General features: G+C 57.1%; 1 protein-coding gene across 2 annotated transcripts; it reads left to right on the top strand.

Moving 5' to 3' along the window:
* The first annotated feature begins 3,566 nt into the window (after positions 1 to 3,566).
* Positions 3,567 to 13,482, top strand: SLC25A45 (solute carrier family 25 member 45). 2 transcript variants are annotated; one of them, XM_042905291.1, is made up of 7 exons: positions 3,567 to 3,672; positions 4,702 to 4,745; positions 4,932 to 5,003; positions 5,301 to 5,486; positions 8,281 to 8,542; positions 8,695 to 8,834; positions 13,324 to 13,482. In XM_042905291.1, exons 1-7 carry the CDS (start codon positions 3,636 to 3,638, stop codon positions 13,366 to 13,368), a joined length of 786 nt encoding a protein of 261 aa, XP_042761225.1. In that variant the 5' UTR covers positions 3,567 to 3,635; the 3' UTR covers positions 13,369 to 13,482. The 2 variants fall into 2 exon arrangements, with proteins under 2 accessions (XP_042761225.1, XP_042761224.1); XM_042905290.1 differs by lacking the exon at positions 13,324 to 13,482 and having other exon boundaries at positions 8,695 to 8,963.
* The last annotated feature ends 1,638 nt before the right edge of the window (positions 13,483 to 15,120 follow it).

The following is a 15,120-nucleotide window of genomic DNA, read 5'->3' as shown; positions in this document are numbered from 1 at the left end:
TGCCAGGCCCTCCCCTGTCTCCTCATGTCACCCTCATGGCCCATGTGGGTAGAAGTAAGAGGAAGCAGCTGCTGTTTGTGGAGCGTATACACTGTGCCAGATTCTTTTCTTATAATTTTTTTCAATGTTTATTTATTTGAGACAGACAGAGACAGAGCGTGAGTAAGGGAGGGGCAGAGAGAGAGGGAGATACAGAACCCAAAGCGGGCTCCAGGCTCTGAGCTGACAGCACAGGGGCTCCAACTCATGAACCGTGAGATCATGACCTAAGCAGAAGTCGGACGCTTAACCGACTGAGCCACTCAGGCACCTCTCTTTCCAAAGTCCTTTAATCCTTATACCACACTAGGAGGTGGATAGTATATCTCCATTTGTTGATGAAAAAATAGGATCAGAACGTTTAAATAACAAAGCTGATGTCTGGCAGTATGTGGTGGTAAGGAGGCCGGAACCCACGTCCCGTGAGGAGGGGCACCAGAAGAGATTCCCGAAGGCATTCCCAGTAGTGGGAACTGTGGGAGCAAGGTTAGGACACCGGGGAAGCCCTGGGCAATCAGAGCACAGCAGGTGAGGCTGGGAAGATGGGGTGGCACCTGGGAGGGGGTGTGAACACCAGGGCGAGGGGTGCGTGGTGGGTTTGGCAGGCAGTGAGGATGTTTTGGAGGTTGTGAGCTAGAGAAGGACGAGGTCAGAGCTCTGCTCTGCCAGGCAAAAGGCTAGCCTGGAAAGGCTCCAGGGAGTGGTAGTGGGTCTCCCTTGAACTGGGCTGGGATGAGAGAAGAGAGCAGGACCCATTCTGATGTGAGGACAGCAGCCCTCAGGCCTTTAGAGCCAAGAGGCCTTAGACTCAGCAATCAACTGGGCTGGTTTCCTACCTCTGCAAGCAGTGAAGGACCCTAAGGCCCACAGAAGGGATTGCCCACCATCCCTTGGGAGAGGGTACGCAGCAGAATGAGGACTGTAGTCCAGCCCTTGGTGAGAAGCCAGCGCTCAGGAAGGTCACTGGGGCAGCCCAGGGACCCCCAGGAGGTCAGACGTGAACCCCGCTTCGTAGAACCTGTCTGCCCGCAAGAAAGTAGTGGGGGGGTGGATGCTGCTTTGGCCACGATGGGAAAGCGGAAGGGTGAACGGGACTGATTCTTGGGCATCTGCTGGGGAAGTAAGAGTTGCCACGAGATCTGGAGGGGCAGGTAGGAGTATTGTTAGGACTTTACATCCTTTGGGGCCATTTGGAGATGGGGCTAGAGAACTGGAGACCCAGGGGTGGCTGCAAGGCTGGCCACTAATGCTGCTCCCTCGCTTGTCTGCTCATTCACACTTGCAACAGATATTGATTGAGTGCCTACTCTGTGCTACGCGCTGTCCTAAGCCTTCGGGATAACATCAGTAAACAAAACAGCCCGAGATCCCAGCCCAGACAACAAGTTAATTACACAGCGCATCAGACAGTGATGAGTGCGATGAAAGAAAGGAAAGGTAGATCCAGGAAAGGGGCACCAGGAATGCCAGGCAAATGACGTTTGAGTCCAGGCTAGACCAGGCCAACAGGGAGAAGGGACAGCCGATGCCCAAGGCCTGGAGCCAGGAACCCTTCTGAAGAAGAGAAGGAGGCCAGAGTGGCTGGGACGGAGGTCAAAAGAACATGGGGCTGTACTGTGAAGGCTTCTAGAGCCTAGGAAGGACTTTGGTTTTGACTCTGAGCAGGATGGGACCCGTGCAGGGTGTGGAGCAGAGGACAGACACGGCCTGACTTCAATTTCACCTGCATAGCTCTGGCTGCGAGGTGGAGAACAGACTGGAAGGGGGCAGGGGTGGAGGCAGGGAGGCCAGGCAGGGATCCAAGCGGAGGTGATGGTGGCTTCGGGCCTGGGTAGTAGCAATGGAGGAGGTGTGGAGGGGTGGGGTGTGGGATGTGTTTTGAAGGCAATACCAACCCAACACAGTTTCCTTATGGAGTGTTATTGAGGTATGAGGGAAAGGGAGGGGTCAAGGAGGACTCCAAAGGTTGGGACCCACATTTGGTGCCTTCACAGATTTCTGTGGGCCATGGCACCAGAGCACTGGATCTCTGTGCCCTCGAAAGAAGACCCCGCCCCCGCCCCACTACCCGGCATACCTAAGAATAGAATCTGACAGAATATTCTGTGGCTGTCGATGGAAACAACACGTTACATCAGAACCCCTGTGCGCTCTGTTAATGTCGGAGGCTCATCGTGTTCAGCAAGCTCAGCGCTTTCTGCGTGCACCCATGGGTCTGCCCTGATGCCCTGCCTCTGCCCCCAAGGCTGCGGGACTGCCGCTGTGCTCCCGTGCCCCACTGCAAGGGAATCATTCAAGTGTAACGGAGAAAGTCAGAAACATAGCCCTGGATGAGGTCATGATCCTGAACGTGAACACCACCGCCCCAGAAACCCCCTCTAGTGACCTCTGGAGACTCCCAAAGGACGCGGGAGAAAAGCGCCTCGGGAAGCACGCGCCTTGCCACAGATCACTGGGCTGGTGGGGGCAGAGCTGAGACCGGACGACACCACAGCCCATGCTGCCTCTGCTCATGTACATCGGCCCCCCTGAGGCAGAGAGAGAGGGCAGAAGCAGAAAAGATAAAAGTACCAGACAGCACAATAAACTTCATATATTGGAAAAAAAGAAAAAAGTACCAGGCAGGTGTGAGAAACACAAGGCATGAACGGTCATCTAGTTTCTCAGAAGATGCAACACAATGTTTAAATGATGTGAAATACCGTTTTCAAAACAACACCGAGGAGTGTATTTAACCGCACTCAGCTCGTGAAGAGCCGATGGGCGAGTGGAATGATGGTGCCCGCTGTAGCATGTTGAATGTATTGGCGACAGAGAAGCTTGGTCGAAGGAAGCCGAGAGCGAGAGAGAGGGATTCAGGTCCCTGCCTTGTCAGTTTGGGTTATTGTCCAAAGAGAAATGGGCAGTCATAACCCTTGAGCTGAGACACACACCAGCCTTTACACGCTTGAAATCCCCAGCTTTCCCCCTGGAAAGGAGGGATGGAGAAGAGGAGGCCAAGCCAGGGAAGCTGTTTCTGACTCACACGAGGGAGCTGGGGAGCCATAGACAACCCTGGGAGAAGGCAGGGCTTCAGGCCCAAGAGTCACTCCTCTCCTCCCACGCCGTCTGTCTGCCCCCTGGTGGCCATGCCCCATCTCTGCAGGCCTGGCTGCCTGTCCCGAGTGGGCGACAGCCTGGCGTGAGGTGCTGTGGGGATAGAGGGGGTAGGGGCCTGCTGGGCCGGGTGAGCAGGGCCTTGCCCTCAACAGGCTCGTTAAAGCCGGAGGCAGCCCTGGAGGCTGGGGCCCGGCTGCCCTGCCTGGTCACCGTGGGAGGCTGCGAGGCCATCGTTGGCCGGCAGGGGGTGAGGCCACCTGGGCCATCACCCCTGCCCTGAGATTTCACACGGTGCGCCCTCCTCCGCCGTCGAGGCCACCCGAGTTGGCTCCCTCCCTTCTCCCGGTGCCGAGGTCTGGGCACCGGGCCACTGCTCACCCTACGGGCAGAGTTAAACATTAGTGGCAGGTTATCAGGAAGATCAGGGGGAGGGAGACCAGGAACCTGCACTCACCAGTGTCTCTGTTGGAGCCACCAGTTTCCGCCCCAGCCGGACAATGCCCGTGGAGGAGTTTGTGGCCGGCTGGATCTCTGGTGAGACACTTTTCTCCCTTCTGTCACATCCCCTCCACCCCAGGGGTGGGTCACTTCTGGTGATTTGGGAGGAGCTGAGACCAAAGTCCTGGTGGCCCAGAAGCACCCAGAGCCAGCTATCCCGGAGCCTCCTGGCAGTTGCCTGAGGGGAGCGGAGAGGCAGCCGAGCTGCCCTCGCCTCCAGAGCCAAGGCGAGCGCTCCCCCAGACTCACCTGCGCCTGCAGACCCGCACCAGGAACCCCGCTTCCCTAGGCCCACCCTGGGGGGCTCAGAAAGGAAGTTCACCTTTGACCCCAGCAGCTGTCCTGCATTCCCCCGTGGGCCTCTGCCCTACCCAGCCGTGGGCTGCAGGCCCTGTCGCTGAGGCCTGCTGTGCTGGGGACCCAGCCCAGCTTCTGGGTGACACTTCTCTCAGAAGAAAAGAGAGGGACGTTTCGAACCTGCCTCCTGAGAAGGTTCTGCCTCCCGAAACTGCACCTGCTACACAGGGGAGATGGCCTGGGGGCCGGGACCCTCCTCCCCTGGTGTCAGCACGACTGTTCTAAGGGCTCCCAGCTCCGTCCTGCTGGCTGAGGGGGTGGAGGGGGGGAGAGCAGGGCCCCGTCTGGATCGAGGCCACATACTCCACGGCAGTAGTGAGTGGAAGGCAAGAGGGAAGGAGTCAGGCCGGCAGCGAGGCAGGAGCACTGGAGAATCCATCCCACTGCTCCCCGGTTAACTAGGCAAGACAGGCAGTGTTAGACGCTATGAGGACCTGGTGTCTGTGGTTGGCTCCTCCCTTCGGCCTGTGTCCTCCAGGTGGGGCCAGGGCTCTCTCTGATTGTCCCCATGTCCCCACGTCCCCATGCCTGCCTCACCCAGCACTTGGTGTGGAGGAGGTTGCAAAGGGGACAGCTGGAGTTTCTTTGGAGTCTGGCAGAGTAGGGCTCTGCCCCATTTTCTCCCCCCTGAATTCCCCTTCCCTCTAGGCACCTGCTTCCTCAGCATGGCGCAAGGGGCCTCACTCATACCATCTTCTTATCCCACAGGAGCTCTGGGTTTGGTCCTGGGACACCCTTTTGACACTGTAAAGGTGAGTCGAGGGGACGCACTCAAGGAATAAAGGCTATGACCTGAACCAACAGTCAGGATGCCTTGAGAGGGGGATCTTTCCTATCAGTCCTGCCCTGCTGGCATCCTGCTGGGCAGAGGGAGGAGCTGGGCTAGAGCCATCTCTGCCCATCCCTGCTGGGCTGCCCGCTCTGTCCTCCTCATCCAGGTGCGGCTACAGACCCAGACCACATACCGGGGCATCATCGATTGTATGGTGAAGACTTACCGCCATGAGTCGGTGGGTGTCCTGCTTCTTTGGGGCTTTGGCATAGGAGGCCTCCGTGTGGCCAGCACCAGCTTTCTTGCCCCCTGGCAGGGCTCTGTCCCTGGAAGAGAGACGACCTAAGTCTGGGGCTACCCGGGACTGGGTGGTAGCTTGGTGCCCCGAGGATGGACCTGGGGCTGCCTCGACCTCCCTTCGGCAGGTTTCAGGAGTGGTTTCTAGCCAGAGGAGACCCTGCCAGAGGTGGGAGGGGAGAAGAGGAGGCCTCCCTGGTCCCCCAGCCACTTTAGCATTTGCCACATCTTTCTACAGCTCCTGGGCTTTTTCAAGGGAATGAGCTTCCCCATTGCGAGCATAGCCATGGTCAACTCCGTCCTGTTCGGGGTCTACAGCAACACCCTGCTGGCGCTCACAGCAACCGCTCACCAGGAACGGCGGGCCCAGCCACCCAGCTACATACACGTCTTCATAGCTGGCTGCACCGGAGGGTTCGTGCAGGTGAGAGGGAGGTGTGGGGTGTGTCCACACGGGTACGGTCATGCACACGCGCACAGGTGTATGCACGCACACACATCCACACACGCGCGCATGTGGGCACAGCGAAGGTCCGTTTGCTGCTTCCCCTCCCAGCCCTCTCTGCAGACCCTGGGTCTCCCCAACGGGTACATGAGGAGCTGTGGGGGAATGGCCAGCTCCTGGCCTCTGCCCGATGACCTGGCCTGGCCGAGCTGGCTGTGGCCGTCTGGGCTGCAGGCTTGGAGGGGAGGGTCATGGAGAACACTGTGGGGGGGGGGGGCAGAAGGCAGAGAGAGCTGGGGGTGGGGTCTGGGGAGACGGTGCTGAGGGGGCCGCATGGAGAACAGTCGATGCCCCATTCTGAGGCTGATGGGGCTTGCCCACTCCGGAGGGCTCTGCCAGCCTCAGGGCTCTGGGAAGACTTCTCCCCCAGGTGACCTCTTGCCCCGGAGAACTGACAGCGCTCCCAGAGCTCCGAGCCCAGCCCTTGCAGTCCTGGCAGGGTCCTGGCACTGCCCCAGCTCATGCCCTGCTCAGCCCCTTTGCCTGCAGCATGTGGCGGGCCGGGATCTGTGAGCCTCGCGGGGCCCCAGTCCACAGAGCTCGCTGCGAAAGGCCCAGGGCATTAATCATTAAATAGCTCTCATCATTCGGTTTTGGTCTTTGTTCTCAGCACTTAAGTATCCAGCTTTTGACTGATGGGGTGGAGGAAGACGCGGCTTCCAGGCACCAGGGGGAATCCCAGCTGATTGGGGGGCGTGAGCACAGAGGCGGAGGGACTCTTGCCTGGCTCTCCTCCACACCCCAGCCAGGCGCCTTCCGTCACCCCCTATTTGACATTGCCCTGACGCTCCTAACATACTTCACGGGGCAGAGAGCAAGGACAAAGGACAGAACCAGGCGGCTCGCTGGTGAATTAATGATTCATGAGACCCCCAAAGGTCCTGGCTTTTCTCCTGCCCCTTCTTGTGCAGGACACATGCCTGCATATTTCCCAAGCCCTGAGATTTGCACTCCACAAAAACAAGGAAGAGAACTGAGACCCCAGGCTAGTAGCCGGCCCAGAAAGGCCCAGCTCCCAAGTCACCCTCCCCTCCTGCTCTTTAGAAAGCAAAACAGGGGCGCCTGGGTGGCTCAGTCGGTTAAGCGTCCGACTTCAGCTCAGGTCACGATCTTGCAGTTTGTGAGTTCGAGCCCCGGGTCCGGCTCTGTGCTGACAGCTCAGAGCCTGGAGCCTGCTTTGGATTCTGTCTCCCTCTCTCTCTGCTCCTCCCCTGCTCATGCTCTGTCTCTCAATAATAAATAAATGTTAAAAATTAAAAAAAAAAAAAAGCAGGACAGATAGCAGAACAGGGTGTTATAGGGTCACTGATGGGGACCTGGTCCAAGGACCGACTGGAACTCAGTTTCCCATCAAGCCCATGGATTCGGTTTAACAGGATCTTGGAGCAGACATTGTGTTTCAGTGTGGAGATGGGGAAGAAGAGGCAGGAAGTGACTCTGGTTAGCACAGGGCAGGGAATGACAACCTCTGATGTGCACAAAAGTTGCCTTTGGCTCAGCAAAGGCTGACCCTGTCAAACACTGTGGCAGTGTCTGCCGTCCCCACTGACCCCGTGGGCACAGGTTGGGGAGTGAGGGCCCTAACCTGCCCCTGCTGGCCACCCTACCTTGGGCTCGGCCATTTCCTCACCCTCAGGAGCCCTGGACTCAGGGGCACATCGCCTGGAGGAGTCCTGAGTTTGGCTCCGCCCACAGACTCTGAAGGATGATATCAGGGTCACGCCTCAGGGGGAGGGACCCCAGCCCGCCGCCCTTCCTACAGGGGAAGAAGTAGGCAAAGTTGGCCTGTCGCCCTCTGACCATCGCCACCAGAGCCGATTTCCAGCTGCCTCTGCCATCAGCCATCTCCAGGGCTGAGGACCTGAGCTCATGTACCTTCCACGAAAGAAACAATAACCACAGAAGCCCCTCATGATGTGCTAACGTTAGCCTCACCTCAATTCTCATCTGAACTCTAACAGCTGACCTTGACCTAGTGCATCCGCGCTGATTCGCACATTGGCCCCTGCCCCCACCTTCCCCCCACATCCACCCGGAACCACCCTCAGTCCTAATACTACCCCAAATGTTCGTCCCTTCTGCCTCAGCCGGGTGATAAGATCCCAGGACCCGCAGATCGCACCATCACCCACCTTCCTTGGGACACAAGTGGTGGGTGGTTTTCAGGAGGCAGGAAAGGCTGGCCCAGCACTTGACCCCGTCAGGGGCCTCTGAGAGGCGTCCTGCAGGAGGTAGGGGAGGGAGAACCTATGAAGTGGAGTCTCCAACAGGACTGAGGTGACCTCCTTAACCCTGGGTGGGGGGGGGGGGTCGGCGATCAGCCCTTTGCTGTCTCACGGGCACAGACTAAATCCTTTCTTCAGACCCAATCACTGCAGGTGGGTCTCACCCTGGCTTTGGGGAGGCTAGAAACCTATCCTCAGTCTTGGGGAAACAACCCAGGTTTGTCTCTGAGCACCAAGCACCAGGCAAGTTCAATGCTGTTGTCCAGGGAGAGGGGCAGTGCTGCTCGCTGTCAGGGGTCTGATGCCACGGAAGCCGTCTGGCCCATGCCGAGCCCTGTGTGCAGAGGCTGCGAGAGCGGGGACGGGGCGGGGGAAGATGCAGCCCTCTCTGCTCCCTACCTTCCTCTTGTTAGGATCAGCCCATTGTTCTCTGCCCGTCGTTCTCGCCCAGAGCCCCACCCAGGGTCTTCCTGCTTCCTTACGTACAGGTCTACTGCTTGGCCCCTTTTGACCTCATCAAAGTCCGGCTACAAAACCAGACGGAGCCAAGGGCGCGGCCTCCGGGCAGCCCCCCGCCCCGGTACCGGGGGCCTGTGCACTGTGCGGTCTCCATCTTCCAGGAGGAGGGGCCCCGGGGGCTGTTCCGGGGAGCCTGGGCCCTGACGCTGAGGGACACCCCCACACTGGGGATCTATTTTGTCACCTACGAGTGGCTCTGCCGCCAGTCGACGCGGGACGGCCAGGACCCCAGTAAGTGAACTGGCGTGGGGGGGGGGGGACGGAGGGGGGATCGGGGGAGGGGAGCTGGCCCTTGCCCGGAGGATGGGGAGGGACGCTGGGGATGGGGGGGGCGTGCCTTGCTCCTCGGGGTCTGACACCCATCTGGGCTTCCTCTACCCCAGGCCCAGCCACGGTGCTGGTGGCAGGGGGCTTCGCAGGCATCGCCTCCTGGGCCGTAGCCACGCCCTTGGATGTGATCAAGTCCCGGCTGCAGATGGCGGGGCTGAAGCGCAGGGCGTACCGGGGGGTGCTGGACTGCATGGTAAGCAGCGCCCGGCAGGAAGGTCTGGGGGTCTTCTTCCGGGGGCTGACGATCAACAGCGCCCGCGCCTTTCCTGTCAACGCCGTCACCTTCCTCAGCTACGAATACCTCCTCCGCTCGTGGGGGTGAGTCCAGGCAGGTCAGGCCGGCCGCTCCCCAGCGAGGCCACCGCCCACCTGCCCAGCTGGGAGGCCGAGGTGAAAGCACCGGCTCGTGATCCGATTCGAGAGGCCCAGCCCTTCCCAAGGGTGAGCGGCAGTGGGGGGCAGGAGGCCCCGGGCCCTGGGCTCCGGAACACAGGCCGACTTCAGCCCCCCCAGCAGCGCTCGCCTTGAGTCTGTGAAGTCCACTCCCCGGCCCGTGGTGCTGGTGACCTTCTGGCCCCGGCCTGGGGCTTCACCCCTTAAAGAGCTCTTAGAGGCTGCGCCCCTGGGCGCTAACCAGCCACCCCCTGGATTCCAGCAACTTGTCCTCACGGGCCCTCCTCACCTCCTTTCAAACTGCTCCCCGCGTGACCCCCCTGGAGAGCAGCCTTCTGTCCCCTGCTGGTCCAGGGTCCTTCAGTGGCTTCCTTTCCAGTCTGGGGGAGAGCCCCCCTCCCTCCCTCCCCCCCCCCCCCCACCTCCTGGGCCCTCCCTGTCCACTAGCTTTCTTCTCCCTGGGGGCTTCCACAGCCCAGCCCCGCACTTGGAGAACAAGCTGTGCTGTTATTGGCCTTGGCCTGGAAGGCTTATTCCCTTGTGGCCAGGAGCAAACAGTTCCCGAGGGGTGGCTAAGCCCGCTCCGGGCCCAGGCCGAGCACTGTCTCTTGGAGTCTTTCCTTGCCTCCCCCTTGCCTCTTGACTGGCTGGGGGGTTTTCATACCACTCCCAACCCCCCACCTCCTAGTCCCCACCCCCACCTCGTCCCCTGATCTCTTCCACATCCCCCACAGGCCTGGATCACCGCCCTCCCTCCCCTGTGCTTTGTCGTGGTTGTTGATTTGCTTCTCAGCCTAACCCCGTTACACAGGGAGCTCCTTGAGGTCAGGGGCCAGACTTCTGATCGGTCCCCCAACTCCAACCACCACACCCACTTCCTTGGTGCTGCACCGCCACCTTTCTACCGGGAGTTTTTGCCTGCCTGGCCCCTCTTGGGGTCGTCTCCAGGGGACCGGTGCCAGAAGTCGGGGACCACCTCCCCCAGGAGTGCTGGCCTGGCCACTCTCACGGACGGTGTTTGTTTTTCTTACCCGTCTCAGTTGCTAAGTGGGGGTTACACACTGGCCAAAGAGGGGTTCCTTGATTGGCAATGAAGCCGAGGAGAGTTTGTACCCACTAATGTCCCTATCTGGTCTGAGGTCAGCCTGGGCCCACCTTCTGGTGACCTGAGTGCCTGGGATTCTTACCATTTACTGGGGGCTCCCAATGAAAACCATTACAATAGGGGCACCTGGCTGGCTCTGTCAGTGGAGCACGTGGCTCTCCATCTTGGAGTTGTGAGGTTGAGCCCCCCGTTGTGCAGAGATTGCTTTTAAAAAACAAAATAAAATCTTAAGACAAAACATCATTGGACGCCTGGGGTGGCTCTGTCGGTTAAGCGTCTGACTTTTGATTTCAGCTCCCCTAATGATCTCACTGTTCGTGGGATCAAGCCCCTCGTCGGGGTCCACGTTGACAGTGCGGAGCCTGCTTGGGATGCTCTCGCTCTCCCTCTCCCTCTGCTCCTGCCCTGCTTGTGTGCCCGCTTTCTCTCTCGCAAAATAAATAAACTTTAACCCCCACCCCAAACCATCACAATATTATCACAGTTTACAGTGTTCTAGCTCTTATCACAGCCTTAGCTCAGAGAGTGTGTGTAACGTGTCCAAGGTCGCATGGCCAGTATGTCGCACCGCCTGCCCGGACACATCCAAGCCTCCAACTCCAGACCCCAGTTACTCTGCCCCCCTGTTCTACCTGGGGCCCACGACAGCCTCCCACCAAGTTCAAACCCACCCGGGGCTGGCCTCATGGCATCAGCCCCACGTGTGCTCCTCAGAGCTCTCCTTCACTGGACGGTGGCCTGCAAACGGCAGCGGCACCCAAATAGCACCCGTCTTCTTTCAGTGTCACGGTGTGGCCGCAAGGCATGTGCCCACCGAGCTGGGCTCCATTTCCTAACCTCCCTCGCAACTCAGGGGGGCCCTGTCCCTGGGCTTTTGCCAGAGAAATGTGTCATGCCTGCAAATTGCCCATCTCTCTTTTTGTTTAATTTTTTTTTTTTTTAATGTTTATTTTTGATAGAGACAGAGCACGAGCGGGGAAGGGGCAGAGAGAGAGAGAGGGAGACACAGAATCCGGAGCAGGCTCCAGGCTCCGAGCTGTCAGCACAGAGCCCGACGCGGGGCTTGACCTCACGGCCCGTGAGATCGTGACCTGGGCCAAAGTCACACGCTTAACCGACTGAGCCACCCAGGCGCCTTGCAAATTGCCCATCTCTTACCTTCAAGAAGATTCCTCACTGTTGGCCGGAAGCGGGGCCCCCAGAAGGCCCTGCTGAGGACGCAGGAGGCACCCTGTCGGCCCAGAACCCGGGTGCCCACGACCACCTGGGCTGCTGTGCTCTGACACGTCTTCGTTGCAATAGTCTGGCCTCACCCTTGCTGACACAGTAGGTAGGGGTCTGCGGGTTTCCAGGGCTGATTCCAGTGTGGTCTCTGGAGCAGTGGCATCAGGTTCGAAATGCAGGATCCCGGGCCCCACCGGGGGTGGATGGAATCGGAATCTCTGAGATTGGGACCTAGGAATCCGTGTGGTGCAAAGCATTCTGGTCCCTTTTATACACATTAAGGTTTAATGGTGTTCAGGTGCTCCTACAGGCAGAAACGTGTGTGCTGTCCTCTCGAGCTAAGGGACTTATGGGTCCAGTAGAAGGGACTTGAACTCCTAGCTCCAGTGGCCTCCCCTCCTGGCCGGGGTCAGGAAGCCTGTGTTCCTGATATGGAAAGACAGGGTCTGGCTCAGCCAGTCACCGCCCTTTCTGTGCCTCAATTGCCTCTGACATCTGGTCGGTTAGCGAGGCCCCAGCGGCTGTCCAGCACCACGTTGGTGCCAGATTTGGGGCCAGATAGGACGGTGATGGTACAGCAGTGGTTGGGGGCAGGGGTGGGGGGGGGGGGGCAGTCGGTACATGTGAGAGAGAAGGCGGCGCTTATAAATGGGCCAGAAGGGAGCGGGAGGTCAGGGTGGCCCTCTGTAGTTTGCCATTTCGCACATTACCTGTCGGCAAGAGAATAAACTTTAAAAATCCGTTCTTGACTGGGTTTTAATTAAATCTTCTTTTGGGGTAGCAATTACACCCTTAAGCCTGCCTTTGCACCGTCTAGGCATAGGCTTGCGTTTTCCCTATCTGGTTCTTTCCCGAGGTGTCTCCGGAGGCTGGAGCTCTTCTCCTCTCCTCCCTTAACAACCAGAGAGAGTGCAGGCCTCCCACGGGGCCATGTAGTCCCGGCCCGAGCTCCTGTTGCTCACATGGCAAGGGCTGCTAGCTGGACTGACAGAACAGAGCTGGAGGGAGGTTAGGGTTAAGTGTGAACACGATTAGTGAGAAAACAACACATTCCTCTTTCCGAGGCCCAGGGAAAGGACACAACAGTGTTGGAAAGGAGGGTGGAAAGACAAAGAACAGGCAGGAAGTGGCCAAGGATAATTTAAAAAAAGATTTTTTTTAATGTTTATTTATTTTTGAGATAGACACACACACACACACACACGGAGCACAAGTGGGGGAGGGGCAGAAATAGAGGGAGACACAGAATCCGAAGCAGGCTCCACGAGGCTCGAACCCACGAACCGTGAGATCATGACCTGACCTGAAGTCGGACACTTAACCGACTGAGCCCCCAGGCGCCCCAAGACAATTTTTTTAAGTTTATTTGGTGAGAGAGAGAACGCATGCACGCACACAATCAGGAGAGGGGCAGACACGGAAGGAGAGAGAATCCCAAGCAGGCTCTGCGCTGTCTGTGCACAGCCCAAGGCAGGGCTCGAACTCACAAACCGTGAGATCATGACCTGAGCCGAAATCAAGAGTCAGATGCTCAACCGACTGAGCCGCCTAGGGATCCCCCAAGGATATTTCTAAAAGCCAAGTGTTTTTACATCAGCAGGGGCTCATAATAGTCACGTTAAATTCCGCAAGGAATTAACATATCGTTGGGGGTCATCGTTACGTTTGAGGACTCGCTGAGGGGAAAGGAATCCTTAAGAACTAGGAGAGAAAATAGCAAATGCACTTGCTTTGAGTTGACAACGGGGATGGTGTCTGAGGCTTGCACATCAGGAGCTTGTAACTTGGGCGAACGTATACAGCATCTTACGGGTTTCATACTGTCAAGTGTCACGTTTATTTTCATAGCAGTGACCACAGGAGGCTAACTTATGTGGATAGTGACACGAAGACTACCTGTGTGGGTATAGGGGGAAATGACAAACCTAAGGACGATTCTGGCTTAAATCACTTCTTCCAGACTCATGGGGATTCACTTCGTGAATGTGACTTGTTTCTGGCTTAACCGCTGTCCTGAGCTCCACGCCCACACTGGCCTCTGTCTCTGGTCACCTGTCCTTGAGGATCTCAAAGGCACGTCATGGCTCCCCCCGGTCCGCTCCTGCTGCAGTGCTCTGCCGTACAGGTATGTCCTCAGGCCAGATGTCTCCAGGAGGCTCTCCTTTTCCCCTCCTCCCATATCAAAGGAGTCCCCAGCTCCTGCCAACCCTGCTTCTGAAGTTTTCTAGGACTCACTCCCTCTTTTGCCATCCTCATGCCACAGCCTTGGTCCTGTCCTGAATCCGAACAGATAACTCCGCTTTTTCAAATGCAGTTCTGATCAAGACACCCTACTCCTCTCATCCTCCTGGATGGCTTTCCATCACTCTGAGGAATCAGGGCAAGCTTCTTCTACAAACTTCAAGGCCCTCAGACATTCACCTTCTCTTGGTTCCTTAAACAACCAGATTCCCTCTGACCGCAGGACATTTGCACATGCTGTTCTCACTGCCTATGTGCCTCTCACTCATCTTTCTGTTGTCATCGCCACTTCCTTAGGGAAATTTGGTCAGCCCCTCTGTCTAGGTCAAGTTCCTTTGGCTTATGGCAGTCGTTTAGAATCACCTGGGTGGGGGGGGGGGTGCTTGAAATACATATTACTGGGTCCCATGCTGGCGTTTCTGATTCTGTAAGTTTGGGAAGAGTCCAAGTACTTGTGCTTTACTACGTTCCTACTGATGCTGCTGGTGTGGCCCACAGTTTGAGAAGCACTAGCTTTCATGCAATCCCCACTTCGTCTGTAATCGCACTTGTTTGTGTGATTCTTTTATTGTAATGTCTCTGCTCTAAGCTATGAGCTCCATGAAGCAAAGACCTTGTCTGTTTTTGTACATCATCACAACCCTCGCTGGCACACAGAGGTGCTCCATCGATGGTTTTGAACGAATGAATGAATGAATGAATGAAGAAAGAAAAAGAAAACTGATCTTCCCAACTCCCCCCTCTGGCAGACTGGTGCTCTAGACTTTACCTAGATCCCTCCTACTATAAAGCAACTAGACTCCAGATCCATTAGAACAAACAGGATCTTAAAACCCTAACCTTTCAAGAAGTAAGGGAACTTCCCAAGCGCCCCTTCAAAACAAGGAAGTAAGCGTAAACCAGCGTGTTGGAATTGGAGCTGCTAAGGGGCTCACGCTAATGCTTCTCAGCATTTAGGTTAAATAACTGCATGGAACTGTCAGGGGGAACTGAACCCCAGACTCATAAATTAAGCCAAGATTCTGGACAGGGATGCACCCTTAGTGCAAAGGGAGACCAGAAAATCTCCATCCACCAGTAAAGGGAATTTACAAAGAAACCTACCTCTCCCTCGTGGTGGACGAAAATTAAGAACAAGATCGTCTCCTCTGTGAACCAGAAACCACATGCCTATTCATATTGCTTCAGGTCTGGGACACCTTTCTTTCCTTCCTTTTTTTAATTCTTTTTTTTTTTAATTTTTCTTAATGTTTATTTATTTTTGAGAAACAGTATCAGCAGAGGAGGGGCAGAGAGAGAGGGAGACACAGAATCCGAAGCAGGCTCCAGGCTCCGGGCTGTCAGCACAGAGCCTGACGCAGGGCTGGGACTCACTGGCGGCAAGATCATAACCTGAGCTGAAGTCAGAAGCTTAACCAACTGAGCCACCCAGGCGCCCCAGGGACATCGTCCGTGGAGAAATTAACTTATCATGGTAGGAGCGCCCTCTTGTGTCTGGCGGGAGTAACTACAAATT

Source organism: Panthera leo, chromosome D1 (assembly GCF_018350215.1).
Source record: "Panthera leo isolate Ple1 chromosome D1, P.leo_Ple1_pat1.1, whole genome shotgun sequence".
Classification (NCBI taxonomy): Eukaryota; Metazoa; Chordata; class Mammalia; order Carnivora; family Felidae; genus Panthera; species Panthera leo.
Note: the sequence above shows the minus strand (reverse complement) of the source record. Positions and strands in the feature narration are given on the sequence as shown.

Coding starts and splice junctions, on each gene's coding strand:
- SLC25A45 (XM_042905290.1), top strand. CDS start 3,636: ATGCCCGTGGAGGAGTTTGTGGCCGGCTGGATCTCTG. Junction 4,746..4,931: donor ACCCTTTTGACACTGTAAAG/GTGAGTCGAGGG, acceptor CTCCTCATCCAG/GTGCGGCTACAGACCCAGAC. Junction 5,487..8,280: donor GCACCGGAGGGTTCGTGCAG/GTGAGAGGGAGG, acceptor CCTTACGTACAG/GTCTACTGCTTGGCCCCTTT.